Source organism: Heptranchias perlo, chromosome 3 (genome assembly GCF_035084215.1).
Source record: "Heptranchias perlo isolate sHepPer1 chromosome 3, sHepPer1.hap1, whole genome shotgun sequence".
NCBI classification, from domain to species: Eukaryota; Metazoa; Chordata; class Chondrichthyes; order Hexanchiformes; family Hexanchidae; genus Heptranchias; species Heptranchias perlo.
In genome coordinates this window covers 37,795,794-37,823,706 of record NC_090327.1, presented here as the reverse complement: position 1 = coordinate 37,823,706, position 27,913 = coordinate 37,795,794, and the positions used below count along the sequence as shown (strand labels likewise).

Here is a 27,913-nt window from a genome sequence, read left to right as displayed (position 1 = left end):
ACATGGAAACAGGCCCTTCGGCCCAACATGTCCATGTCGCCCAGTTTATACCACTAAGCTAGTCCCAATTGCCTGCACTTGGCCCAATAGAATCATAGAAGTTTCTCTCTATCCACCCTATCCGTTCCCCTTAATATTTTATAAACTTCGATCAGATCACCCCTTAACCTTCTAAACTCTAGAGAATACAACCCCAATTTATGTAATCTCGCCTCGTAACTTAACCCTTGAAGTCCGGGAATCATTCTAGTAAACCTACGCTGCACTCCCTCCAAGGCCAATATGTCCTTCCGAAGGTGCGGTGCCCAGAACTGCTCACAGTACTCCAGGTGCGGTCTAACCAGGGTTTTGTATAGCTGCAGCATAACTTCTGCCCCCTTGTACTCCAGTCCTCTAGATATAAAGGCCAGCGTTCCATTAGCCTGCTTGATTATCTTCTGCACCTGTTCATGACACTTCAATGATCTATGTACCTGAACCCCTAAGTCCCTTTGGACATCTACAGTTTTTAACTTTTTACCATTTAGAAAGTACCCTGTTCTATCCTTTTTTGATCCAAAGTGGATGACCTCACATTTGTCTACATTGAATTGCATTTGCCACAGTTTTGCCCATTCACCTAATCTATCAATATCCCTTTGTAATTTTATGTTTTCATCTACACTGCTTACAATGCCACCAATCTTTGTGTCATCGGCAAACTTAGATATGAGACTTTCTATGCCTTCATCTAAGTCGTTAATAAATATTGTGAATAATTGAGGCCCCAAGACAGATCCCTGCGGGACTCCACTAGTCACATCCTGCTAATGTGAATACTTACCCATTATCCCTACTCTCTGTCGCCTTTCGCTCAGCCAATTTCCTAACCAGGTCCGTACTTTTCCCTTGATTCCATGGGCTTCTAACTTAGCTAACAGTCTCTTATGTGGGACCTTATCAAATGCCTTCTGGAAGTCCATATAAATAACATCCATTGACATTCCCCTGTCCACTACTCTAGCCACTTCTTCAAAAAATTCAATCAGGTTTGTCAGGCACGACCTACCTTTCACAAATCCATGCTGGCTCTCCCTGATTAACTGAAAATTCTCGAGGTGTTCAGTCACCCTATCCTTAATTATAGACTCCAGCAATTTCCCCACAACAGATGTTAGGCTAACTGGTCTATAATTCCCTGGTTTCCCTCTCTCCCCTTTCTTAAAAAGCAGAGTGACATGTGCAATTTTCCAATCTAGAGGGACAGTTCCTGAATCTAGAGAACTTTGAAAGATTATAGTTAGGGTATCTGCAATCTGCTCACCTACTTCCTTTAAAACCCTGGGATGGAAACCATCTGGTCCTGGTGATTTGTCACTCTTTAGTGCTATTATTTTCTTCATTACTGTTGCTTTACTTATGTTAATTTTATCGAGTCCCTGTCCCCGATTCAATATTAGTTTTCTTGGGATTTCCGGCATGCTATCCTCTTTTTCTACTCTTTTTCTGCAGTGCATTGGGTGACTCAGAGGGTAACTATCAGACAGATACATCACATTGCATCAGGATTGGGTTGAGTGGCAGTGGTGGTTACGTAAATGGGGAGGTGAGCAAGTGCATAGAAAGTGAAAGATGGTTACTGGTGACACTTAAGTGGATGCGAGGAGTAATGTGATGGAGTAGGCTTACCAAGGCAGAGTGAGAGGGGGGTGTTGTACACCACAGGGTGTGGGTTAATCAGCAAATGTACTCACTTTTCCTGGCCTGGTTCGGTCATTAAACTGCTTCCTGCACTGCAGCCAAGACCTGGGCACCATGCTCCTGCTGCTCCCCTCTCCTGCCATCTCCAGCCACACCTTCTTGGAGGCAGAACCAGGAATCTTCCTCCCATCGCTTGGGTAAATGACCTTCCGCCTGGTTCTCACTGCACCCAGCAGTACTTCCAGTGAAGCATCAATAAATCTCAGTGCTGCCTTTGCTCTCCTTGAATCCATTCCTGTATTTCCTCTTTTCTCCTCCAAAATCCATTTTTGCATTGGCCCTTTAAATAGTGGACTCCAGATCACGTCATGCGGGCGCGCAGTATGCCCGCTGTGCAGCTTGGAGACACGAAACTCGGAAGCAAAATTAATTGCCTTCAGTTGCGATCGCAGATTCCAATGTGCTCACTTCACTTCCGGGTTTCCCACGCGATTCTCTACCTACCCCGCAGAGTTCCCGGCTCCAAGTCAAAATCATGCCCCTGAAGTCTTAATTCATAGCTTAAGATGCCAGTCCAGCCTACTGAGGGAGTGCTGCATTGTAAGAGGTACCGTCCTTCGTAGGAGATAGTAAATCAAGGTCCCAACCCTCTGTTCCAGAGGTTCCCTGGTGGCTGAAGATCCCATGGCAGTATTCGAAGAACAACAGGGAGCTCTCCCAACATCCTGGCCAACACTCCTCCCTCAACCAGTACCACCAATAAACATTAGCTGGTCATTCATCTAACTGCTATTCGTGGTGTGTGAAAAATGATTTGCCTATTTAACAATTGTTATTCCATTTCAAGATTGAGATATGTGATCTGCTTGGAGACCTTCTGAGATTCCAAGGACATGCTAAAATAATGCAAGTCATTTCTTTCTGTCAATCAAATCAGGACTGGGTCATAGAATGCTGTATCGATAACCTGCTTTCTGGGTGGAATGGTGGTGAGTGAGTGCTTATTTGAGTGGGAAAAGGCTTCAAAACAAAATCATTGAGTTCTACACTCACCATGGGGTCACTGTGCACATTAGGGACTGGCTCAGCTGGTATACACTTCATCCTCGATGCAAACCGGAGTGTAGACAGCTGAAACAAGAGACAGAATTACATGATCAGGTAGAGGAGTTCACTTCCTTTTATTTTCTTCCCTCCTTCCCTGACTCCTCCTTCACAGCCGTCCTCTCATAGCTTGCTCAAGTCATCTTTATTAACTTGCGAGCTCGGTGAGTGTCGCTGGGCTAATGGAGCATGAGGGCACCACAGCCAAGCCCGATCCTGTATTCACCAGATGTCCAGATTTACACACTTTCCAGAACTGGAACAGTGATCAGGAGCAGATCCGTTGCTGATTTTCTTTCTCTCCCTCACCCGAAGATGCTGAGGCCAATTAAAGCAGCCCCTCTTCTACTGTCCCTGACTCAACACAGACCAGAGATTGAACATGACACCTTCTTAATCTGTCGGTCTCAGTTCTATACAAGGCAGTGCACTTACCAAAAGAACTACAAGAGGAGCTCCATGGTGCTAAAACAATTTTTTTCTCTGCATTACTTGTGCTCAATGGGAGGCGTGTCAATAGTGTGTAATTAACAGGTTTTTTTTTCATTCATGGGATGTGGGCATAGCCGGCAAGGCCAGCATTTATTGCCCATCCCTAGTTGCCCAGAGAAGGTGGTAGTGGGCCTTCTTCTTGAACTGCTGGTAGTGGTTTTATACAACTGAGTGGTTTGCTGGGCCGCCTCAGAGGGCAGTTAAGAGATAACCACGTTGGTGTGGGACTGCAGTTACATATAGGCCAGACCGGATAAGGACGACAGGTTTCCTTCCCTAAAGGACATTAGTGAACCGTTTGGGTTTTTACAACAATCTGACAGTTTCATGGTCACTTTTACTGGTGCCAGATTTTTATTTCCACATTATTTTTTAAACTGAAATCAAATTCTCAAACTGCAATGGTGGGATTTAACTCACCAACTTGGCAGCACAAATGATTTGTTCTCCAAAGCATTGCTTTAACACAGGAAACTTTTTTTGCTTGCCAATTTCACCTGCCAATTTTATACCCTCCCTCCTCTCCCAAAGGTATTGAGCCCCTGATGAGTTACAATTCCACAGGCACCAATTGCCCGTTAGTACCTTGCCCAAGTGGCTAATCGTAACGTGTGACCCCAGACAGCGAGTGTAGGCAGGCGGTTTGACCATGGAGGTCACCGCTGTCAGACCTGATCCTGTTCTCGCTTGACATCCAGAAATGTTTTTTGAGTGCACGACAATGAGAATCGTCACCTGTGCAGAGATAGCCCCTGGATTGCCAAATCTACAGGCTCTGTTTAAAAATTTTAAAAAGACACAAGGCCACAAACACACCAACATGGACAGAAAAACGCACAACAGAAAATACATGCAAACACATGAAAAGAAATACACATGTACGCACTCGTAGACACACAAACAATATCAAACAGATCACCTGTCATTAACAAAGTTAGTAAGGACCTCTCCCGGTAGTGCAGTTCAGTAAAAACACCAAGTTGCATGAGCCATATCGACCAGGAAGGACCAAGATTTGATCACTATCTGTGTTTGGCAGCAATAAGGGCATTATAATTGGCCACAGCATCCCAGGGCTAGGGAAGCAGCAAACACAGCCAAGGTTCCTTGAATGTTATCCCAGGACTCTGCTGGAAAGAGCTTATTTAAGGGGACAGGGTCAGGCTCAGTCATGATTCCCTGCATAGCTGAATAGCTTGTCAATGCTCTTGTGTGAGGAATGCTGGCACCCACTAAACTGTGCTTCAACAAGAGTCAGTGCCTTCAGTAAAGGAGGGGAGAATACTAAGAAAGGCCGAGGAGTAATGATGCACAGCAGCAGTGTCAGACCTGATGATGTGATCGACCATGGGTAGCCTCAATCTCCTGTTACCAGGACAATATGGACAAACCCAAGTGTTTTGACCAGCGATTTCTGGTGTACTCCCATGCTGCTCCTGTATGTCATGTCAGTGGCACCCATCACTCAGCATGCTGTCCAGACAGACACACCCCTTCTCTCCCACCACCGCCCCCCCACCGGCCATTTCTAGGACAAATTAGTTTGCTTGATCGCCACTCCGTCCACCAGCTTAAATATCCACTCCCTCCACCACCAGCATACCGTGGATGCAGTGTGTACTATCTACAGGATGCATTGCAGCAACTCACCAAGGCTGCTTCAGCAGCACCTCCCAAACCTTCGACCTCCAACACCTAGAAGGACAAGGGCAGCAGGTGCATGGGAACACCATCACCTCCACGTTCTCCTCCAAGTCACACACCATCCCGACTTGGACATATATCGCCATTCCTTTATCGTCGTTGGGTCAAAATATTGGGACTTCCTACCTAACAGCATTGTGGGAGCACCTTCAACACACGGACTGCAGTGGTTCAAGAAGGCGGCTCACCACCACCTTCTCAAGGGCAATAAATGTCAGCATTACCAATAACACCCATATCCCAAGAATGAATTTAAAAAACCACATACACAAGCCCCTCAATATCCTCGGGTTGCCCATGTATCTCTGTAAGGTCCTTACCGTTTCCTCGATTTGAGTAGCCTCTCCGTAGATATTTGCCACTAAGATGGTGTTGCAGGTCCCACCTAAAGAGAGTTGACAGTAAGTCGGCTGCTTTAAACATTGCACTTTAAAACTGAAAAGGGAATTCATGAAGTTGATCAGCGAATGATGCCAAAGAGTTCACACACTAAGTGTGCAAATTAATCATTAGGAAGTTGGGAGCAAGAAAGGAAACTTATTTTCACCCAAAGGATGATAGAAAAGTTACCAGAGAAAGCCATGGAAATGGATGGTATAAATGGGTTGAAAAAACAATTAGACGTGTTTTGGAATGAGAAGGGATGGAGTGATATGGCGAGAAGGTGGTTTGTTCTGACAAGAAGGAATGGCTGATGAGTAATGGCCTTTTCCTGTCTGTAAAATTTCTTAATTGTCTATCCACTGTGCCGGTGAACGCTATTTCTGTTACGTTATGGCAAGAGTTGCTGTGTATATCAAAATCGTGTACACTTTTTATTAATACATTTACAACCTTGCTACACAGTGACTGCGGCAATTCTTTCCCCACAATCGGTACAGCATTATTTTGTTTGTGACAGATGTATTTCTGCTACCTGATTCAGTGAGTCCTATGTTATGATGCTCACTAGGTGCAAAAGAACATTGGGTATATAGCAAAGACCTCAATCTGCTACTAAATGACAAACAATGTAGTGAGAACTGGAAAAAATCATGTCCTAGTGAAGGGATCATTTTAGCCTGTGAACCCACAATCATAGAACAACATAAGAATTTTTTTTAGGATCAGGAAAGGAAAACCTACATTTATGTAATGCATTCACATCCTCAGGATGTCCCAAACTGCTTGATAGTTATTGAGGCCAACAAGCTCGTTCCTTTTGGACAGATTTCAACACCTCCTATTTGCCTTCTCACCTAGGAAATGCTTTTCTTCTGCGTGCTACGTGTAATGAAATCTTAAGGATGCTCTTTGTAAGTGTGTTTCCCTGTCACTACATATAACGTACAGAGAAAATCTTGCTCCCAAACTCTGCTCTTCTAAGAAATATAATTAACCGTCTCTTGAACTCATTTCATTCTTTCTGCTTCAGTGACATTCCCTGGTAACATTTCACAACTCTATTACCCTTTGGGTGACAGATAAGTGGAGCACCTACCCCCTTTATCACACACTAATGCTGGAACTCCAATGTATTGTTCATTATATTTGTATCTCCCTTGTCACTCTTGGTCTCTGCATCTCTCTAACTTAACTGCCCATCTCTATTTCTCACTGCACTGCACTCACTCCTCTGGGGCAATATGGCCGCTAGAGGTGGGCTGGGGCCAAACTTCCGGTCACTGCCCTGAGCCTGACATGTTTTCCTGGGTAGCCGTACAGGGCGGTCTCCCGGAGGAATCTCCGCTCTATAGCGGGAGTCTGTTACTGCCAGCCGGCGGTAGGCCTCCCTGACCCTTTATTCATGATCCTCTGCAACAATGGCGGAGGTAAATCCAGGCCTAACTCTTCTTTTTTATTCATTCTCAGGATGTGGGCGGGAAGGCAAGGCCAACACTTATTACCCATCCCTACTTGCCCCTGAGAAGGTGGTGGTGAGTCACCTTCTTCTTTGTAGCGGTTTGGTACAACTGAGTGGCATGCCAGGTCATTTCAGAAGGCAGTTAAATCAGCCACGTCAGTGTGGGGCTGGAGTCACATATAGGCCAGACTGTGTAAGGACGGCAGACTTCGTTCCCTAAAGGACATTTGTGAATCAGTTGGGTGTTTACGACAATCCGACCAGGTTTTTATTTCCAAATTTTTTTAAAAACTGAATTCAAATTGTCAACCTGGCATGGTGGGATTTGAACTCATGTTTGCTGGATTCGCTGGATCCAGGCCTCTGGATTACCAGTCCAGTAAAATAACCACTACACTACCATAAACCTTTCAGTTAATGCTCATCTTATCCTTTTATTTCACTCCTTTATTCTCTCACACTTCTTCCACACACTCTCCTCTTCTTCCACTCACTTACCTATGGAGTCCTTCAGTGCATGTGTGAGTTTGCTCTGCCTGAATGGAATATGCTCTCTCTTGGGATCGGCAAGAGCGATGATGGTCTGCTCAAGAAAGGACAGCGACTTATTGATGTACATAGCCTCTCGCATCACCTGTCCTTCGGACTGAAGGAACACAAAGATCATTAGGGCGGATTAAAAAGATACTAAGCAATGGCGCACTCTTATATTTGTAGTTTTGTTAATGGGGTATCAGTCCTAGGGAAATTAAACACTTTACGTTTTTTGTACACAAGTATCTGCCTTGGCTCAGTGGTAGCTCTCCTGGAAGGTCGTGAGTTCAACTGTCAGTCCAGGAACTTGAGGGATCTCTTAGTGAACGACAAAGATTTCATGGCAGTATCTGAAGAGGAGGGAAGTGCTCCTAATGTTATAGCTAATATTTATTTATCCCTCAACCACCACCAAAAACAGATTAACTGGTCATTTATCTCATTGCTGTTTGTGGGACCATGCTGTGTGCAATTTGGCGGCTGCGTTTGCCTAGAAAACGACAGTGACTACATTTGAAAAATACTTCATTGGCTGTAAAGTTGAGGAAGGAATGTTGGCTTAGACACTGGGAGAATTGCCTGCCCTTCTTGAAATCATGGCGTGGGATCTTTAACATCCATTTGAATTACTTGACAAGATGGTACTGTCTCATCTGAAGGATGGCACCTAAGACAATGGGGAACTCATGGAGAGTCCTAGTTTATGCACGCAAGGCCTCATGTGGTCCGCAAATCCACAACTATCTGACCTGGAGAGCTAAGCGGATACAATAACCAGCGGAATGACGCATTTTGATTGTCACTCACTCTCGTCTTTCCCAGGCGTTCAGAACCTGCGAGGTCCACCAAGTTGAGCTTTGAGGTCAAGTACTTGACTTCTGAAGCCTCTTTCTGTCGAGTCTGCAAACAAAGGAGGAGAATTAAAGAGTATCCACATAACGAGGCTTTCCTTAAAAACGGAAATGCTGGAAATGATCAGTAGGTCATTCAGCAACTGAGAGAGGAAGGTTAACGTTTTGGGTAGGTGAGGGGACGTTAAACTATTCATCAGCTTCCCCGGTGGCTCAGTTGGCAGTGAAAATCAGTAGGTGAGCCATACAGACCAAGAAGGTTTTTGCAATCTGTGCTGAGGTAGCTGATCCCAACTGGAGCAGTAGTTGGGGCCCTACAATTGGGCTCAGCGCCTAGAGTTGGGGAATGGGAAAAAATAAAATCATCCAGGATGCCTACACCTGATGGAAAGCATGTAGGTGTGAATGTGGCCAGCATCATGCATGCTGCCCTCCCACGATTAAGTAGCCTGATGAGACTCACTGCGTGGGGTCACAGATAAAGAATCGACCTGTAGGTAGGTACTAGAGAGCAAATGCATCTCCACTGTCTAGAAATTACAGTTATAATGAGGCCACACATTCTAGCACCAAGCAGGGTGGGACTCAAGAAATTTTACTGCCAATTTTTTTCTCCTGTCAAATTCTGAAGGCACTGACTTTTTCTGCACTGCGGTTCCACAGGCAATGGCCGCCGCTCAGGTACCTTGCTGAAGTGGCCACTATTCGCGTGCGAGCCTAGATGATAAGTGTTGGCACAGAGCCTGATCCTGTTCTCTTCCCAAGACTATGCACATGCACTTTCCAGCAGGAGTCTCCAGATAATGATCAGGAATGCTGACAATTGTTTTCCTTCCCCTAGTTCAGGAATATTGAACTCAATTGGAAAGCTTCTACCACTTCCTCTGGATCATCTAACTCAGCCGTTACAAATTCGGGTCTGCTATAGAGCATTTCTCAGTTCCAGTGACGTCAATCACTCCTGTAAGTGGATCCCACGCCATAGACTCACACTGCCCAACACCTACTTATGTAACAGCATAACCCAGGGGTGTCACAATAGTACCCTTATGACCTGAACTGGATATTCATATCTTTTGCACATGTGCCTCTGCAATCTTCTCAAAGATGGATTGAGAAAAAATCTGTCAAGAGGAGGCCAGATGCACATCATCAAGCTGCTTTATTCCACAGCAAGTGAAAATATAGAGCAACAGTTGCAACTTGTCTTTGCATAATAGTACAAAAATATTGAATATAGTACACTTACCCATCTCAGTGGGTCATCGTACTTAGCTTAAACAAAACAACTTCTGATTACCCTGCTGAGGCATGCTATCGAATTGTTTATTATTTACAAAGAATGGGAATCCTAGCTCATTAGTATTTCAACCACATTTTCATCTCAATGACTTTAAACAAAAATAATACTTGTGTGAATACACTTTGCTTTAAAACTGAAAATGTAACCTGGAATGCACAGAATTTAAATAAATCATCAAGATTTGGGATTTGTTCAGGCAGCTTGTGAGATTGGTCCATAAGTAACCAGAATCTATTCCTGTAGGAAGAAATGGCTCAGAGGAATGCAAGCCAAAAAGAGATTAAAACTGAGCTCACCTCAACGTACACTGTGAAGATACAGTGGGATCTGGAGGAGTTCTTGTTCATCGTGTGGGATGCAATGATTCGGTTGGTTTCACCCTGCAACACAAAAAAGTCGCAAACTCAGTCAGAGCAGTGTCAACAAGGTGCAGAGAGGGATTACAGGGCAAGGCAAACCAACTGTGCTGATATAAATACAGGGATATAATACCATGTACAGATACAGGAATAGAGTGCAATCTATGCACAGGTGATCCTTCGTACTAGGTACCTGTTTTTAATGAATTCCAGCCTATAATGTACAGATTTATGTTCCAAATTGTGTAAAGTCTTACTCTATGGTAAAATCAGTCACATGCCATACCAGTTGATCTCCCATTGCGTTGCCTGTGGAAAGTCAGGATGAAGTGAATTTCTCTGAGTCCATTAGTGATCCCATTAGGATTCCCAACTTTGGTTGGACCATATTCTGGGAGGTTTCATCATGAGACCTCCCACCTCTAACCACCCTGCCCCCACCATTGGTTGCCCGACACATCAATTCTTGCAGCAATTGGCCAATGATGGCAGCTCCGATACCCAGAATCCTCTGTGTGCCAGAAACCGCTCTATCCGTCGTGTGGTTTTACCGGCTCGTATGCGCATGAGGACAGGGCCATATTGCCTCCTAGGCGTGTTGCGTTCCTGTTGCTTGTGAGTCTAGCCGGAGCGAAACAGGAGAAGAAAATGTGCCCAATGAGTTTTTTCTCCTGGGTTGCTCTCAGCAGTGTCCGGGAGATTAATCTTTAATTCCAGGAGACTCCAGGACAATCCGGGAGGGTCGGCAACTGTGGACACTGTAACTCTAGATACTTGTACAGGTTTAGAGATCTGGAACTTATGAAGCTACACCTAGTGGTAGAAGTGTGCCTGTGTGTCACAGAATGGTGATGCCCAAATAAGGATTGCACAACATACATGACGAATTACAGATAAAGCAGTTTGCCAATTTATAATGTTATATAAATACAGTGAGGCACTACCTTTTTTTTTGATGAGTTCATTTTGGGAGTTCAAAGTTAAAAGAGAGTGTGTCATTTTTCGATTGGGCTCTGTTGGTGGGAATCAGTGACTGCCAACAGCACATGCTGGAAAATTGTGGGCAGCGCGCTCCTGACGTTGCGAATATGCACGGCGAGACTGCCCACCTAACAGTGCTGACTCGGAAAATCATCTGCAGAATTTCAGCACTGGGTTAAGTGAACTTGACTTGGAGTACTCCATCCTACCACTAGATGGTGGTGGCATGCTTTGCTACAAACTTGACCTGTGGAAGTCCTTTCAGCATCTCCCTTGCACCTCTGGATAGAAATGGAAGAAAAAGTCTCTTATCCTGCTTCCTTCTATCTATTTTAGACATTTTAATTTTGAATTCCCCCACTGTTGGGTTGCTCTGAAAGTGGGTGTGCAGGAGATGTGGCTGGCAACACTCCCACCTCGTGCTGTCTGCCAGTCTCGTTGTCGAATCATAGAATCTTACAGCACAGAAGGAGGTCATTTGGCCCATTGTGCCTGTGCCGGTTCTTTGGAAGAGCTATCCAATTAGTCCCAATCCCCCGCTTTCTCCCCATAGCCCTGAAGATTTTTCCTTTTCACGTATATATCCAATTTCCTTTTGAAAGTTACTTTGAATGTGCTTCCACCACCTTTTCAGGCAGTCCATTCCAGATCATAACAACTTGTTGAGTTAAAAAGAAATTCTCATCATCTCCCCTCTGGTTCTTTTGCCAATTATCTTAAATCTGTGTCCTTTGATTACCAACCCACCTGCCAGTGGAAACAGTTTCTCCTTGTTTACTCTATCAAATCCTTTCATAATTTTGACCGCCTCTAGTAAATCACCCCTTAACCTTCTCTGCTGTGAGGAGAACAATTACAGCTTAAGTTAAAACTCTTCCATCAGCATTTAGAACAGTTGATGATGATGAATAAAATGACACCAACCTTTTTTTAAAATCAAATGCAAGGTGCACTGCTTTCATAAATAAAATGCATTTATTTAGCACCTGAGGGCCCCCCCAAAGTCATCCACAGCACATAAATTACTTCTGAAGTGCAGTCGCCTTTTTTAGAGGTGAACGCGGCAGTCAATTTAACGCATAGCAAGATCTCATAAACAGCAATGAGATGAATGGTGGTGTTGATTGAGGGAGGCATGTTGGCCAGGACACCAGGAGAACTCCTTGGCTCTTTTACATCCATCTGAATAGGCAGAGCTTCGATTTAATGTCTCATCTAAAGAACAGCACCTCCGGCAATGCAGCACTCCCTTAATACTGCACATGAGGCATCAGCCTCTCTATTCCCACAGTCTCAATGACTGACAAGGCCATCTCCAACCACTTCCTTGTATCCCTCACCATCCACATCCCGCTTCCTCCTTCCAACACCACTTCCTTCTGTGTCCACCCTTGGAAAAAACTCTCCCCCCAATCACTTAAAGCAGCACATTTAAACAACCAACTGTTTAGCCTTTGGCTCTCTATTCACCATGACACCCCATCTTTGCTCTCTCAAGTACAAGGGGGGGCACATCAATTACCCAATCTGGCTGAACCACATCAAGTGCTATCGGGCTTCATTCCCTTCTGCCAACTGAGGGAATGCTACATTGTCATAGGTACGATCCTTTGGATGAGGTGACTGCCTGTTCCAGTCAGTGTTAAGGACCCCATGGCACTATTCAAAGAACAACAGGGAGTTCTCCCGGAGTCCTAGCCAATACTCATCCCTCAACCAAAGCCACCAAACATAGATTAACTGGTCATTTATCTCGTCGCTTGCTGTGTGAAAACCAGCTGCGGAGTTGCCGATGTAACAACAGTGACTGCACTTCGAAAAAAAACAATTCATTGTATGTGAAGCACTTTGGGATGATTCTGAGAGGTGATAAATGCAAGTTCTTCCTTTCCAATGGTTATAGATTTGTAGAATAAGTTATCGGGGAAAGGCATAGACACTAACTGAGTTCAATGTACCATCCGACATGTTTCTAAAGAGAGAAGGGTTTGAGGGGCAGTTAATCTATGAAAAATGGACAGATTTGTTGGGGTTGATGGTTTTCTCCGGTTCATAAAAGTTCTTGACTGTCGAAACCCATTTCATTCTGGGTATGGTGGTGTAGTAGTTATGTTACTGGGCTATTAAGCCTAGAGGTCTGCACTAATAGCCCAGACAATGTGAGTTCAAATCCCACCATGGTAGTTTGAGGATTTGAATATTGTTTTTAAAAAATCAGTTAAAAGTGACCATGTGCTATATGATTGTTGTGAAACCCCACCTAGTTCACAAATGCCCTTTAGGGAAGGAAACCTGCCGTCCTTACCCGGTCTGGCCTATATATGACTCCAGTCCCACACCAACATGGTTGACTCTTAACTCTTAACTGCCCTTTGAAATAGCCTAGCAAGCTACTCAGTTGTATCAAACTGTTACACTGCAGCGGTTCAAGAAGAAGGCTTACCACCACCACCTTCTCTCAAGGACAACTAGGGATGGGCAATAAATAATAACAGAAAATGCTGGAAAAGACTCAGCAGGTCAGGCAGCATCTGTGGAGAGAGAAACAGAGTTAACGTTTCAGGTCGATGACCTTTCACCAGAAGCCTCAGATGGGCTTGCTGGCCTTGCCACATCCAGAGAATGAATAATGAAAAGAAAAAAAATTCCCCCACCCACCCAATCCTTAATTCCACTCCCAGGTTTCCCCACCTCTCCTGAGTTTTCTCACCTCAAACAGATAGTTGAGAGCATCTTCCTCAGTGCTGACCAGGTGGATGGAGAGCCCTCTGATATGCATGCCGTGGCTGTCCTCCACTATTGTCATGTGGGTATCAGAGGTTGGACTGTCAGGCAGGCTGGACAGGAGGTCGAAGAGAGTCTCGTTGTAGATCTCCAGGTAGGAGACATACACGGTGAGGGCGAGGTCTGCCTGTTCTTCCACCTCTTTAAAAATCTGCGGGCAAAAACAGTAGAACATTTTTCCTTCTTGTTCTTTTTCCAGTTTTTCCCCTTCCCTTCTGTTACAAGTTTAGGGTCATAAGAACATAAGAACATAAGAAATAGGAGCAGGAGTAGGCCAAATGGCCCCTCGAGCCTGCTCCGCCATTCAATAAGATCATGGCTGATCTGATCCTAACCTCAAATCTAAATTCATGTCCAATTTCCTGCCCGCTCCCCGTAACCCCTAATTCCCTTTACTTCTAGGAAACTGTCCATTTCTGTTTTAAATTTATTTAATGATGTAGCTTCCACAGCTTCCTGGGGCAGCAAATTCCACAGACCTACTACCCTCTGAGTGAAGAAGTTTCTCCTCATCTCAGTTTTGAAAGAGCAGCCCCTTATTCTAAGATTATGCCCCCTAGTTCTAGTTTCACCCATCCTTGGGAACATCCTTACCGCATCCACCCGATCAAGCCCCTTCACAATCTTATATGTTTCAATAAGATCGCCTCTCATTCTTCTGAACTCCAATGAGTAGAGTCCCAATCTACTCAACCTCTCCTCATATGTCCGTCCCCTCATCCCCGGGATTAACCGAGTGAACCTTCTTTGTACTGCCTCGAGAGCAAGTATGTCTTTTCTTAAGTATGGAGACCAAAACTGTATGCAGTATTCCAGGTGCGGTCTCACCAATACCTTATATAACTGCAGCAATACCTCCCTGTTATTATATTCTATCCCCCTAGCAATAAAAGCCAACATTCCGTTGGCCTTCTTGATCACCTGCTGCACTAGGACCCCCAGATCCCTTTGTACTGCAGTACTTTCCAGTTTCTTACCATTAAGATAATAACTTGCTCTCTGATTTTTCCTGCCAAAGTGCATAACCTCACATTTTCCAATATTGTATTGCATCTGCCAAATCTCCGCCCACTCACCCAGCCTGTCTATATCCCCTTATAGGTTTTTTATGTCCTCCTCACTCTCCACTTTCCCTCCCATCTTTGTATCATCTGCAAACTTTGATATGTTACACTCGGTCCCCTCCTCCAAATCGTTAATCTAGATTGTAAAGAGTTGGGGACCCAGCACCGACCCCTGCGGAACACCGCTGGCTACTGGTTGCCAGTCCAAGAATGAACCATTTATCCCAACTCTCTGCTTCATGTTAGATAACCAATCCTCCACCCATGCCAGAATATTACCCCCAATCCAATGATTCTTTATCTTGAGCAATAATCTTTTATGTGGCACCTTGTCGAATGCCTTCTGGAAGTCTAAATACACTACGTCCACTGGTTCCCCTTTATCCACCCTGTACGTTATATCCTCAAAGAACTCAAGCAAATTTGTCAGACATGACTTCCCCTTCGTAAAGCCATGCTGACTTTGTCCTATTAAATTATGTTTATCCAAATGTTCCGCTACTGTCTCCTTAATAATAGACTCCAAAATTTTACCCACCACAGATGTTAGGCTAACTGGTCTATAATTTCCAGCCTTCTGCCTACTACCCTTTCTAAATAAGGGTGTTACATTAGCAGTTTTCCAATCTGCCGGGACCTTTGCCGAGTCCAGAGAATTTTGGAAAATTATTACCAAAGCATCCACAATCCCTACTGCCACTTCCCTCAAGACCCTAGGCTGTAAGCCATCAGGTCCAGGGGATTTATCCACCTTGAGTCCCATTAATTTACTGAGTACCAATTCCTTAGTGATTTTAATCGTATTTAGCTCCTCCCCCCCCAGAGCCCCCTGTTTGTCCAGTGTTGGGATATTCTTAGTGTCCTCTACCGTAAAGACTGAAACAAAATATTTGTTCAGCATTTTTGCCATCTCCATGTTTCCCACCATTAATTTCCCGGTCTCATCCTCTAAGGGACCTACGTTTGCCTTAGCCACCCTTTTTCTTTTTATACAACTGTAGAAACTCTTGCTATCTGTTTTTATATTTTTTGCTAATTTATTTTCATAATCTATCTTCCCTTTCTTAATCAATCCTTTAGTTACTTTTTGCTGTCTTTTGAAGACTTCCCAATCTTCTATCCTCCCACTCAGTTTGGCTACCTTATATGTCCTTGTTTTTAGTCGGATACTATCCTTAATTTCTTTACTTAACCACGGATGGCTGTCATTTCTTTTACACCCTTTTTTCCTCCTGCCTTAGATATTCTCCCAGGTGCACAGGTGCTAGTCATTCTCGTAAGCACAGTAACAAAAGCATCCCCATGCGATCCAAACCAGATATCCGTGTCTTTTGCACATGTGCTTCTTCAATCTCTTCAAAGGGGGAGTGAGGAAACACTTGGGAAGACAAGGTCAGATACAAATGGTTACTCTGTTTCATTTCACAATTACGTAAACATACAGATATAATTGTATTCATTCAATTCATTGAGAGAGAAAAAAAGAGAAAGAGAGAGAGAGAGAGAAATAGAGAGCTAGCACCTTTCATGACCTCAGGATATTCCAAAGGGCTGCACAGCCAATGAAGTGCTTTTGAAGTATGGTCACTGTTGTAATGTGAAAATGGGCCAGAAACTGGACCCTCCGCCTAGCACCCACCTTTCCCGCTATAAGGAACATACGAGTCTGATGAAACATAGTGGTTGACCACCACTGAGGGAAATCCATCCCTGCAGAACGGAAGGGAAGCAACCTTCCCACCTCCCAGTGGTTTCTCAGCCTTTGCCTGCTGACATTTTCCACTCCCCCTTTCCCTCTGTCCTCCACTCCGTCCTCTTATCTCTCTCCCCATCCTAATTCCCTCCCTGTGCACTTCCCACATCTTCCTCCTCTTGCCTCCTTTCCTACAACTTTGCTCCTCTCTCGTCCTCTTTCCATCTCTCTCTCCCCACTGTACACCCCCTCTCCCTTCTATCCTTCTTCCCTTCCCCATTGGGTCCAAGTTATCTTCCTGCCTTCTAATCCTGCTTGACCTAAATTCTGCAGTCGGTCTTGACTCCCTACGTGTAATGCCACATGAAGTCAATTAGCAATGCAAAATAATGAATGCGCTACGCTTCCCCTTGGTGGGTCATCTTATCTGATTAAATAAAGTAACGCCTAACTATCCTCCTGCATGCTAAACTTCTGAATCTGGCCAAAGCTTGCTCGCGCAGCTTTTTATTTGCAGACCTGACTGCCTGTACCTCTGTTTATTTTTATGTCCCTCTGTTCACAGCCAGAAAGTCCAATTCTGTCCAAGATTTGAATACCACTTCCATATCTGTCAAGTGTATTCTAGCACCTCTCTCACACACCTATGACAGTCTATAGCTTGGCTCCCTCAGTTGCACTCTTGTCTCTGAGTCAGAAGGCTGTGGGTTATAGACCCACTCCAGGACTTGAGCAAATAAATCTAAGCTGTCACTTCAATGCAGTACTGAGGCAGTGCTACATTGTTTCAGATGAGATGTTAAACTAAAGTTCCATCTGCCCATTCAAACAGACGTGATCCCATATCACTCTTCGACAAATAGAAGGGAGTCATGCTGGTGTCCTGGCCAACATTCATTCTTAAACCAACACCACCAAGAGATTAGTTGGTCATTTATCTAATTTGTCCTTTGTAGGACCTTGCTGTATGCAAATTGGCTGCTGTGCTGCCTACATAACAACAGTGACTATGCTTCAAAAGTAATTAATTGGATGTTCTGAGGATATGCTAGGCACTATATTAATGGAAGTTCTTTCTTTAGAAGAAATATCTTGTTTGCTGATGGGCAATTCCTTTCACATCTAGCCTCCAACTTCCATCTTTTCATGGCAAGCTTTCTTTTCTCTCTTTATTTTATCTATAATACTATAGCCTCTTGTTCATCCTAAAGTAGGGATGCCCAAACTGCAGCCTTGGGGCCACAAGCGGCCCAAGAACCTTGCCCATCCATCCCTTGAAGGTGGGACAGGCCATATTAATGAGGCCCGAGGCTAAATTTCAGGCTGGTCTCCGGCTAGCTGGTTCGGGCGTGCATTGTGGCTGCATCGCACCCTTCACACCTGAAACCGGACGCCGCTGAATATATGCCCCAATGATTAGACAAAGCCAGGCTTGGATTTTTCAAGCCCGTAGGTTTCTAGGAGGGAAAATAAGGGAAGTATGGATTTCTAGTTTTGAGGACGTGTGGAAGAATGAGTTACAGTAGGAAGCGGAGCGATGAGTCTCAATTAACACATGACGATGCAGGAAGAAGGAACACGTGTAGGACAGTGTATCTGGAGTTCAAGTTGAACAGGAGAGGAAAGCTCAGAGAACCAATGACTGTAGTTGTGCCATTGCAAAACTACCTGTTGAATTGCCCTGGGGATGATACCCCGGAAGCTGTACTTCTCCGTAGCTCCAGTCATTGTGTAGGTTTTTCCTGCCCCTGTTTGTCCATAACACATTATTGTACCTGCAGAAAATGTGAAGAACAGTCTGTCATTTATACACGGTATATGTTTTCCCGTTCCCCCTCCCCCACAGATTTTTTGGAGGTGGCAGAGAGGGGTACAGTTTTTTTTGTGTGGTCATCAAGGTGAGCGATGTGAATGCCAATGAATTAAATAGTGTTCCATTTTGAGCACCTAGGGGTCAACACAGAAAATTCTTAATGCAAATAAAAAGAAACTGGGAATGCTGGAAACGCGCTGCAGGTCCAATAGCATCTGTTGAAAGACAGACGCCCCTTCGCTGGAAAATAAGTCAGCCCTTAAATGGTAATGATGCAGACGTTGAAATCTGAAATGAAAAGAAAACAGAAAATGCTGGGAACACGCAAGCAAGCAACCAACACACGAAAAGGAAAAAGACACGTCAACACTCCCTTTTTGGGTTCTGGTGGCGCACTGTGTCTTTTCAACACTTGCTGTTTTTATTTCAGAATTCCTGTGTTTCTAGCTTTTCTCATCAGCTATTTGTGTGCCCCTTTGTTCTTATAACTCATTTTCATTTTCTCACTGAGATGATCTTCATTCATTCTCCACCAGCCTCCATCTCTTTCCCAGCTTTTCAATAAAGCCTATTTAGGTATCCCAGCAACCATCTCTCTCCCTTTAGCCCTCCTCCTCTTTGTTGTGTTCAGTACAATCACATACCTTATTTTCTACTTTTCCGTTTGGAAGGGTCTACATCCAAAGTATTAACCTGTTTTATTTCTCTTTACAGATCTGCTGCATATTTCCACTATTTCCCATTTTTACTCTAAGCACTCCAAGGTCAAGATTGGATGCAGAGTAAAGCTCCCTCAGCACTGTCACATTCTCATGTCAGATAGAGCATAGGTTAGAAGCAGAGTAAAACTCCCTCTAAACTACCCTATCAAAACTCCCAGTCAGGAATAGCATAGGTTAGATACAGAGTCAAGTTCCTATCAGTGTTCCAACAATATACCTTATCCCCACAAAAACATCCCCCTACTGCGCATGTGGCTTTAATTTTCACTTAATGTGGAAAAAATAATTCCAAGACACTCCAAGACACTCCGCAACGTGAAGGATCGAACATGAGCAGCAATAGGGGAAAGAGTTAGAGGAACTGACCGAATGTGTAGTCAAAAAGGTATGTTTTAAGGAGTCTTTTGAAGATGGGGACAGATGGGGCAAGGGTTTGGAGAGTATAGAGGACCTAGCTGATAGCTCTGCCACTGATGGTGGAACGGAGGACAAACGCAGGCCCTTCCTGTTTATGGCTTAGTGCTACACCAACTTGAGCAACTGAGCTTTTGCGGAGTCACCTTATCTATTATTAGGAATGTAGCCAGCCTCCATTTGGTGCTCTGTTGATGGCACAACCTAGGCCAATAGCTCACCATACAGGGGATTGTAGGCATGAACCTGCACCAAGTTGGAAGTTCTAATACACCACGTCATTTATAGTGGGTATTAGCAAAGTATGGTGGCTATACACAGCAACTGCATTGCCAACTGCAACTTTACTTGAATGTCCTCACATCAGGTACAGGTTACTCTTTCAATATCATCGGCAATAGGCTCCATCCCTTGTGAGGTCAGCAACAAGAGCCTTATCCTCAGTTGAAATTCCTCGGTTAAAATTCCTCAAATTGTTCCCAACAAGAGGATTTAGAACTACGTACTGCTGAAACCATTTATTGTGCTTGAGACCACATTCTTTGCGACGGCGTTGTACACAACATCCTGTGGCACATCGTGGAGAATCCCGTCTACTTTGAATGACCAGTCACAGTGCTGGTTGTTGACTACCTCCTTACGCTGGTCTCGACTGGTGTGAATTTTTATTGTCTGCAACGAGATATGTTAAATGTGAACTCAAATCATTTGGATAAATTTGAAAAATATATTCAAGCTAGAACTTATACTTATAGATCATATTAACAAAGAAGGTGTTTGTTTTACATTGGCTCTAATTATTCAGACCAACCAACTCTCCCATATGCAGTGGGAGACTTAAGCATGAGACAGCTTTGGTACAGCACGGGTTAGGTACAGTGTAGAACTCCCTCTACACTGTTCCCATCAAACACTCCCAGGATCAGGTACAGCACGAGTTAGATACCGAGTAAAGCTCTCTCTACACTGTCCAATCAAACACTCCAGGGCGGGTACAGCACAGGTTAGATACAGAGTAAAGCTCTCTCTACACTGTCCCATCAAACACTCCCAGGACAGGTATAGCACGGGTTGGATACAGAGTAAAGCTCTCTCTACACTGTCCCATCAAACACTCCCAGGACAGGTATAGCACGGGTTAGATACAGAGTAAAGTTGATAGCCTCTGGATCAGAAAGTTGTGGGTTCAAGTTTGACACTGGGACTTAAGTTCTTAATCTAGTCTGATGCTACTGAGGGATAGTTGCACTGTCAGAGGTTTTGTCCATTGAATGAGACTTTAAACCAAGGCCATACCATTTTTTCTCAGGATGTGGACAACACTGGCAAGGCTGCATTTATTACCCATCCCTAGTTGTCCACAGAAGGTGGTGGTAGGCCTTCTTCTTGTATTTATTGTTTATACAACTGAATGGCTTGGGAGAGCTATTCAGAGTCAACTATGTAATGTGGACTAGAGTTACATGTGGGCTCATACAACAACAACTTGCATTTATATAGCGCCTTTAACGTAGTAAAATGTCTCAAAGCGCCTCACAGGAGCATAATCAGACAAAACTGACACTGAGCCAAAGAAGAAGACATTAGAATGAGCGACTAAAAGTTGGGTCAAATAGGTAGGTTTTAAGAAGCCTCTTGAGGTAGGTGCAGAAGTCTGGGGAGGCAATTCCAGAGCATAGGACCTAGACAGCTGAAGCCACGGCCGCCAACGGTGGGGCAAAGGAAGTCAGGGACGCACAAGAGGCCAGAATTGTAGGAATACAGAGTTCACGGAGGGTTGGAGGAAGTTACAGAGAGGGAGGGGGCAAGGCCATGGTGGGATCTGTACACAAAGAGGAGAATTTTAAATTTGAGGTGTTGGTGGACTGGGAGCCAATGTAGGTCAGAGGGCACAGGGGCATACTGGGTAGGGGTGGCAGGCTCCCTTCGCTGAAGGATATTAGTGAACCCAGTTGGGTTTTTACGACAATCCAGTAGCTTTCGTGGTCATTTTTTTTCTGGTGCCAGCCCAGAAATTACCAGATTCATTGAATTCAATTTCACAACTTAACACGTTGGGATTAGAACTCACGACTTTTGGGTTGATTTTCGTTAGTACAGGTGAACTTTAAAAGCCCCAGGATCTATTCCAGGAAGAAGAGGGAGTTCTCCCTCAGCCAACACTGTCAGAAACATCTGAAAACATTTGCTGTTTGTAATGCATGCTGTTCCAGAATGGCTGCTGTCACTGCACTTCAAAATTGACCACGTGCAGCATTTGAAGTCTTATATAAGTGCAAGCGATAGCGTAACTCAGGGTCACAACCTCACTTGTGTATAGAATGTGCCAGTAATTGCTGACGTGTCCTGTGAGAATAAATACAATGGAAGTTTGGCCATGGTTGCAGTGAAAGTCCTCTATTACAACTATAGGGTCTTGGCGGTGTCCTGCATGATGGGCTTTGGCTATTAACTTAGGTTTCTCGATGAAAAAAAAATCTGTGACCTTTCAGGAGAAGAAGGGTTAAGTGAAAAAAATGTGAGGGAAAATTGGAGAGAAAAACAAACATGAATATCATCATCAGATGGAAAATGGGACAGTGACTGTTTTTATTTGTCTTTAACAAGCCATTAATGAGATTATGTGATCATGCCACTTTGAAACAGGCAATTTCATTAGTAATCGCAGAGAAACACAGTAAATACAGACAAGACATGTGGTAAGTGTAGAATGCTTGGGAGGAACAGGTGACTTTGAACCTATGGTTCCCAAACCTTACCACCAGTGGGTTTTCCTTGTGTCGTGCCTGGGTCTATAAAACCATAGAAAAGATACAGCACAGAAGGGGGCCATTCGGCCCATCGTGTCCACGCTGGCTCGAAGAACAACCAGGTGCCCATTCTAATCCCACCTTCCAGCACCCGGCCTGTGGCCCTGCAGCTTACAGCACTTTAGGTGCAGGTCCAGGTACTTTTTAAAAGAGTTGAGGGTCCCTGCCTCTACCACCAATTTGGGCAGTGAATTCCATACACCCACCACCCTCTGGGTAAAAAAGTTTTTCCTCATGTCCCCTCTAATCCTTCCGCCAATCAGCGTAAATCTATGTCATCTAGTTCTTGAACTCTCCACTAGGGAAAACAGGTACTTCCTGTCTACTCTATCTGGGCCCCTCATAATTTTCTACACCTCAATCAAGTCACCCCTCAGCCTCCTCTGCTCCAAGGAAAACAACCCCAGCCAACCAATCTCTCCTCATAGCTGCAATTTTCAAGCACTGGCAACATTCTTGTAAAATCTTCTCTGCACTCTCTCCAGAGCAATTACGTCCTTCCTGTAATGTGGTTACCAGAACTGCGCACAATACTCCAGCTGTGGCCTTACCAGCGATTTATACAGTTCCATCATTACATCACTGCTTTTGTATTCTATACCTCGGCTAATAACGGAGAGCATTCCGTATGCCTTCTTCGCAACCTTATCTACCTGTACTGCCACCTTCAGGGATCTGTGCACATGCACTCCAAGGTCTCTCACTTCCTCTACCCCTCTCAATATATTCCCGTTTACTGCGTATTCCCTTTTACTGTTTTCCCTCCCTAAGTGCATTACCTCACATTTCTCCGGGTTGAACTCCATTTGCCACTTTTCTGCCCACTCCACATTGATATCTTCTTGGAGTCTACAGCTATCCTCTTCACTATCAACTACACGGCCAATTTTTGTGTCATCTGCAAATTTGCCAATCATGCCCCCTACATTCAAGTCCAAATCATTAATATATACCGCAAACAGCAAGGGACCCAACACTGAGCCCTGTGGCACACCACTGGAAATGGATTTCCATTCGCAAAGACATCCATCGACTTTTACCCTTTGTTTAATGTTTTGGATCCAATTCGCCACATTTCCCTGTATCCCATGGGCTTTTACCTTTCTGACCAGTCTGCCATGTGGGACCTTGTCAAATGCCTTACTAAAATCCATGTAGACAACATCCACTGCACTACCCTCATCAATCCTCCTTGTCGCTTCCTCAAAGAATTCAATCCCTGAACAAATCCATGCTGACTATCCTTGATTAAACCATGCCTTTCCAAGTGACAGTTTATCCTATCTTTCAGTATTGATTCTAATAGTAGACAATTGATAGAGATTGATTGCTAGGATTATTCAACAACTCCATTATCATTGCATCATGCGACTAACTGGATGGAGAAGGCGAATTAGATGGACCTTAGTTATTTTTTGTCCAGCAATTCCTATGTTCCTAAAACAAGCATCCTCACAATTTTTGTTAACAATGGAATTTCACCCCTTAAGTTTTAATGACAGTATACATTGGCTTTCAACATTGCAAGAGAGGACGTGAATGAGCAACCCAAAGAACAGTTAATCAGTATCTAGATGACTGTACTTAATCCGTTTTCCAGCCGATGAACCCAGTTAGATTCCATAACTGTGTGTTTCTGGAGAGCAGACACGTGTCACAGTGACCCATGAACAGTGAAGTCACAGCCTGCATTAAATCAGTAGTGTCATTATACCTGCTAATCTCACAGTGGATAATCCTCCTGAAGTTGCAAATGTCCAAGGGAGTGGGGGTGACCTGATGCTCACTTTCCAGTATGAATTGCTAGATATTTCCATTCCTAGGCCAGGAACGTTCAGTCTAACCGTAGTGCCCTGACCGCTGCCTCACCTGGGATGTAAGCTGGAATAGACTAGGGACTGAACCTGGGCCCCTCCAATGGCTAAGTAGCATACTAAGTGGTGCCATAATCTATTGATTAACAGGGAGGCCATGGATGAATCTCTGTCAAGTTCCTTGTTCCCTCCACCCCCGCCCCCCCTCATTTGTTACGAAAAAGGAATGCCTATCTCTCCTTATCCCACCCACACACAGAAAAGATTGGGAATCAGGAAGTATTTATAATTCCTTTCCTGTAGCAGATTAATGGTGGGGAGGGCGCGGGTGTAGAGCCTATAATAAGATACGTTCTACACAAGATTGTGGAAGGATTGGACTTGATGGGGCAAATTGCGTTTTCTTATTCCTTGCTTTCTAATGGAGTCTCCTAACTGACCATCTCCAACAAGAGAGAGTCTAACCACCTCCCCATGACATTTAACAGAATTACTATCGCCGAATCCCCCACCATCAACATCCTGGGGGTCACCATTGACCAGAAACTTATCTGGACCAGCCATATAAATACTGTGGCTACAAGAGCAGGTCAGAGGCTGGGTATTCTGCGGCGAGTGACTCACCTCCTGACTCCCCAAAGCCTTTCCACCATCTACAAGGCACAAGTCAGGAGTGTGATGGAATACTCTCCACTTGCCTGGATGAGTGCAGCTCCAACAACACTCAAGCTTGACACCATCCAGGACAAAGCAGCCCGCTTGATTGGCATCCCATCCACCACCCTAAACATTCACTCCCTTCACCACCGGCGCACTGTGGCTGCAGTGTGTACCATCCATAGGATGCACTGCAGCAACTCACCAAGGCTTCTTAGACAGCACCCCCCCCAAACCCGTGACCTCTACCACCTAGAAGGACAAGGGCAGCAGGCACATGGGAACAACACCACCTGCACGTTCCCCTCCAAGTCACACACCATCCCGACTTGGAAATATATCACTGTTCCTTCATCGTCGCTGGGTCAAAATCCTGGAACTCCCTTCCCAACAGTACCGAGGGAGAACCTTCACCACACGGACTGCAGCGGTTCAAGAAGGCGGCTCACCACCACCTTCTCAAGGGCAATTAGGGATGGGCAATAAATGCTGGCCTCGCCAGCGACGCCCAAATCCCATGAACGAATAAAAAAAAACGAATTTATTCCCAGAACCTCAAAACTGTCCACCTCCTTCTTTTTCCTTCTTCCTACAAACTATAAGGTTTTAAAAGCCAAGCTTGGTGCCACTTCATATGCCTTGTCTTCGCTCCCACTTAAACTTGGGGGTGGTGGGGAGGGGACGGGGGGTGGGGTCTCTGCACAATGAGCCTTGACTCTTCACCACGATGTCTCAATGAAAAAACACACACACAGCTCCCCTGTATTGCTCTTTCTTACCTCATTGCCAGGGGAAAACTCAATCATATCCTTGGCAAAATTAGCTGTTGTCCTGACTCTCACCAACACCTTCACGCCACTGTTTTTGCTGCCCATTTTCAACTGAAAGTGAAATGAAGAACAGTCAGAGCACAAAACATTACAGATGACCCTTTATTATCTTGTGCCCATTTTCAATCCTCACCAAATTGGCTATTCTTCATATATGAGGCCAGACAGTAAGCGTTGGTGGGCTATTCAGTGTCGGACGTCAGTCGAACCCAACTCTGTCCTCATCCGATGTCGGCATACAGTTGCTAGGTAACAATCACCTGCTAGGTAACAAGACCTCTGGCCAATTTCTCCAACTCCAAAATTCAGAGACCGGTGGTAGTACTCGCAATGCCACAAAGGCTCAGATCAATCAACTCAATAGCACCAATCAGGGAACAAACCTGGGGCCTTCCAGATCTCTGTGACTGGACTAATTACAGCCTCAAACAGCCGAGCACTTGGGGAAGGCTTCAGACCCATTTTTTGAGAGATAAAATAATACTCAATGTTGACGTAGTGCATTGGTGAATTGTTTCACACAAAGGGGTGATGCCGGCTTATTCACCCAACCCTCCCTGGTGCCCCACAAAGTGAGCTCTTTCTTGTTTTAAATAACTTATTGCTTTAAACTGGAACCATCAACTACAAAAAACAGGCAACCGACTGTGTAAATAGAAACTGACATCCATTCCAACATGTAGAACATCAACATAACAAACTATGGAATTAATAGTCAGTACATTCCAACAATACCCCAACTGTTCTAATGGAACGTAATAATTTAGAAAAAGGAAACTGAGCAGCTCAGGCCCACACTGTGGAAGGGAACTGAATTTCAATCCAAGATGAATATGCTGTGGGATCTCCCCTTTCCCCGTGGAGGTTGGTCATCCTCATTCCAACATCCGTTCCCAAATTGGTTAATACTGTTTCACTATTGCCGCATTATAAGATGGCAGTCTCTCCAGATTCTTATTCTCAAGGACTGTGTTCATCCAATGGGAATATATAATTTCTCACTACAGTGAGATCCTGACTTGGATCTACTGTCAATGGGCATGAGGAGGTGAACTTGGTCTGCCATTTTCCTATGGTGAGAATAGGACACACCTACACGGTCGATTCCTCACCACTCCTAACAGCTGGATCAATAAGCAATACAGGACAATTATTCAGTGCCCAACTTTCAGTACTTAATCTGTTCACCGAACGATAAACCCAGTTAGATCCTGTGTGGCAATAGCAAGCTTGTACTGCAGTGGTCCATGAGTAGCGAACCTTCACTTAGTGGTAGAACTCTCACCACTGTGTCAGAAGGTTGTGGGTTCAAGCCACTTGAGCACATAATCTAGGCTGACACTTCAGTGCAGTACTGAGGGCACGCTGGACTGTCAGAGGTAGCGTTTTTCGGATGAGATGTTAAACCAAGGCTCCTTTTGCCCTTTGAGGTGGATGTAAAAGATCCCATGGCACTATTCGAAGAAGAGCAGAGGAGTTCTCCCATGTTCTGGCTAATATTTATCCCTCAACCAACATCACTAAAAAACAGATTGGTGTTTGTGGGGTCTTGCTGTGCGCAAATTGGCTGCTATGATTCCTACATTCTAAAAGTACTTCATTGGCTGTAAAGCGCTTTGTGGTGTTCTGAGGTCATGAAAGGCGCTATATAAATACAAGTTCTTTCCTTGAATTTATAGCACTGCTGTTTCACCATCATGTCTGCGCATCTCAAAGTGGGTAATAATCCTGAAGTGTGAACCTTGACTGTACTGACAAGCCACTCAACCAGAGAAGGCTCAACTGATGTCCATACGTGCCTCCTTTCTCATAGGGGTTGTTGGAAAGCAATCAGGAGCGGGAATGCTGGCTGACTTTTTCCCCACCGTAGCCCAGGAACGTTCATTCGAACTGTAGTGCCCCACCACTGCCTCACTTGAGTTCTAAAACTGGCATTTATTAGACTTAAAGGCAAGCCTAACTTGTCACCGCATCAAATGGTGGCTTTGTCTGTCATGGAATTTTAAATCCACTAAAAATCAAAAGCTGCAGCCAGGGATTCTGTCAAGATCCACTTTTTTTAAACTTACAAAAAGTGGTAAAGTTATCAGTTATAGCTGCCTCTCTCTCTCCCTTTAAACTGAACTGTAAATGAGTGAAATGATGAAGACTTACTGTCCCCGGGGATCTCTCTCGATCTCATTTGGGAAGCTCGAGCTCCCCCTCATCTCTCAAGGCCCGGCAGCCGTCACCATGGAAACGGTAGCCAAGGCGACAGCACCAGGCTTCTTCTCTGTAAGTAGGCCCCCGACCGTTTCACCGAATCCGCCCAGGCTCCGAATTCGGTGCAGATCTTATTCTGTTTTATCTAAGCGGGTTCCATTGGCGCCGCACGGGAGGGTTTATTTTTTCTCGGTTCTATGATCTGGTCGCGATTTCTTTTATTAGTCACATTTTGACCGCACAAAAACGGCCGTTGCCA

General features: G+C 44.6%; 1 protein-coding gene across 3 annotated transcripts in view; it reads right to left on the bottom strand.

The window, feature by feature from the left end:
* The window catches only part of kif9 (kinesin family member 9), a 73,490-nt gene extending 45,577 nt beyond the window's left edge, over positions 1-27,913 (bottom strand). For all 3 annotated transcript variants that reach the window (XM_067978879.1, XM_067978885.1, XM_067978887.1), the window contains exons 1-10: positions 27,607-27,913; positions 25,402-25,503; positions 19,848-20,013; positions 18,061-18,167; positions 13,562-13,786; positions 9,808-9,891; positions 8,165-8,257; positions 7,322-7,469; positions 5,301-5,365; positions 2,734-2,811 (exon numbers count right to left, since the gene is read on the bottom strand). In XM_067978879.1, coding sequence (XP_067834980.1) covers positions 2,734-2,811; positions 5,301-5,365; positions 7,322-7,469; positions 8,165-8,257; positions 9,808-9,891; positions 13,562-13,786; positions 18,061-18,167; positions 19,848-20,013; positions 25,402-25,497 — 1,062 coding nt within the window. In that variant the 5' untranslated portion in view covers positions 25,498-25,503; positions 27,607-27,913. The remainder of the gene's footprint in view (positions 1-2,733; positions 2,812-5,300; positions 5,366-7,321; positions 7,470-8,164; positions 8,258-9,807; positions 9,892-13,561; positions 13,787-18,060; positions 18,168-19,847; positions 20,014-25,401; positions 25,504-27,606) is intronic.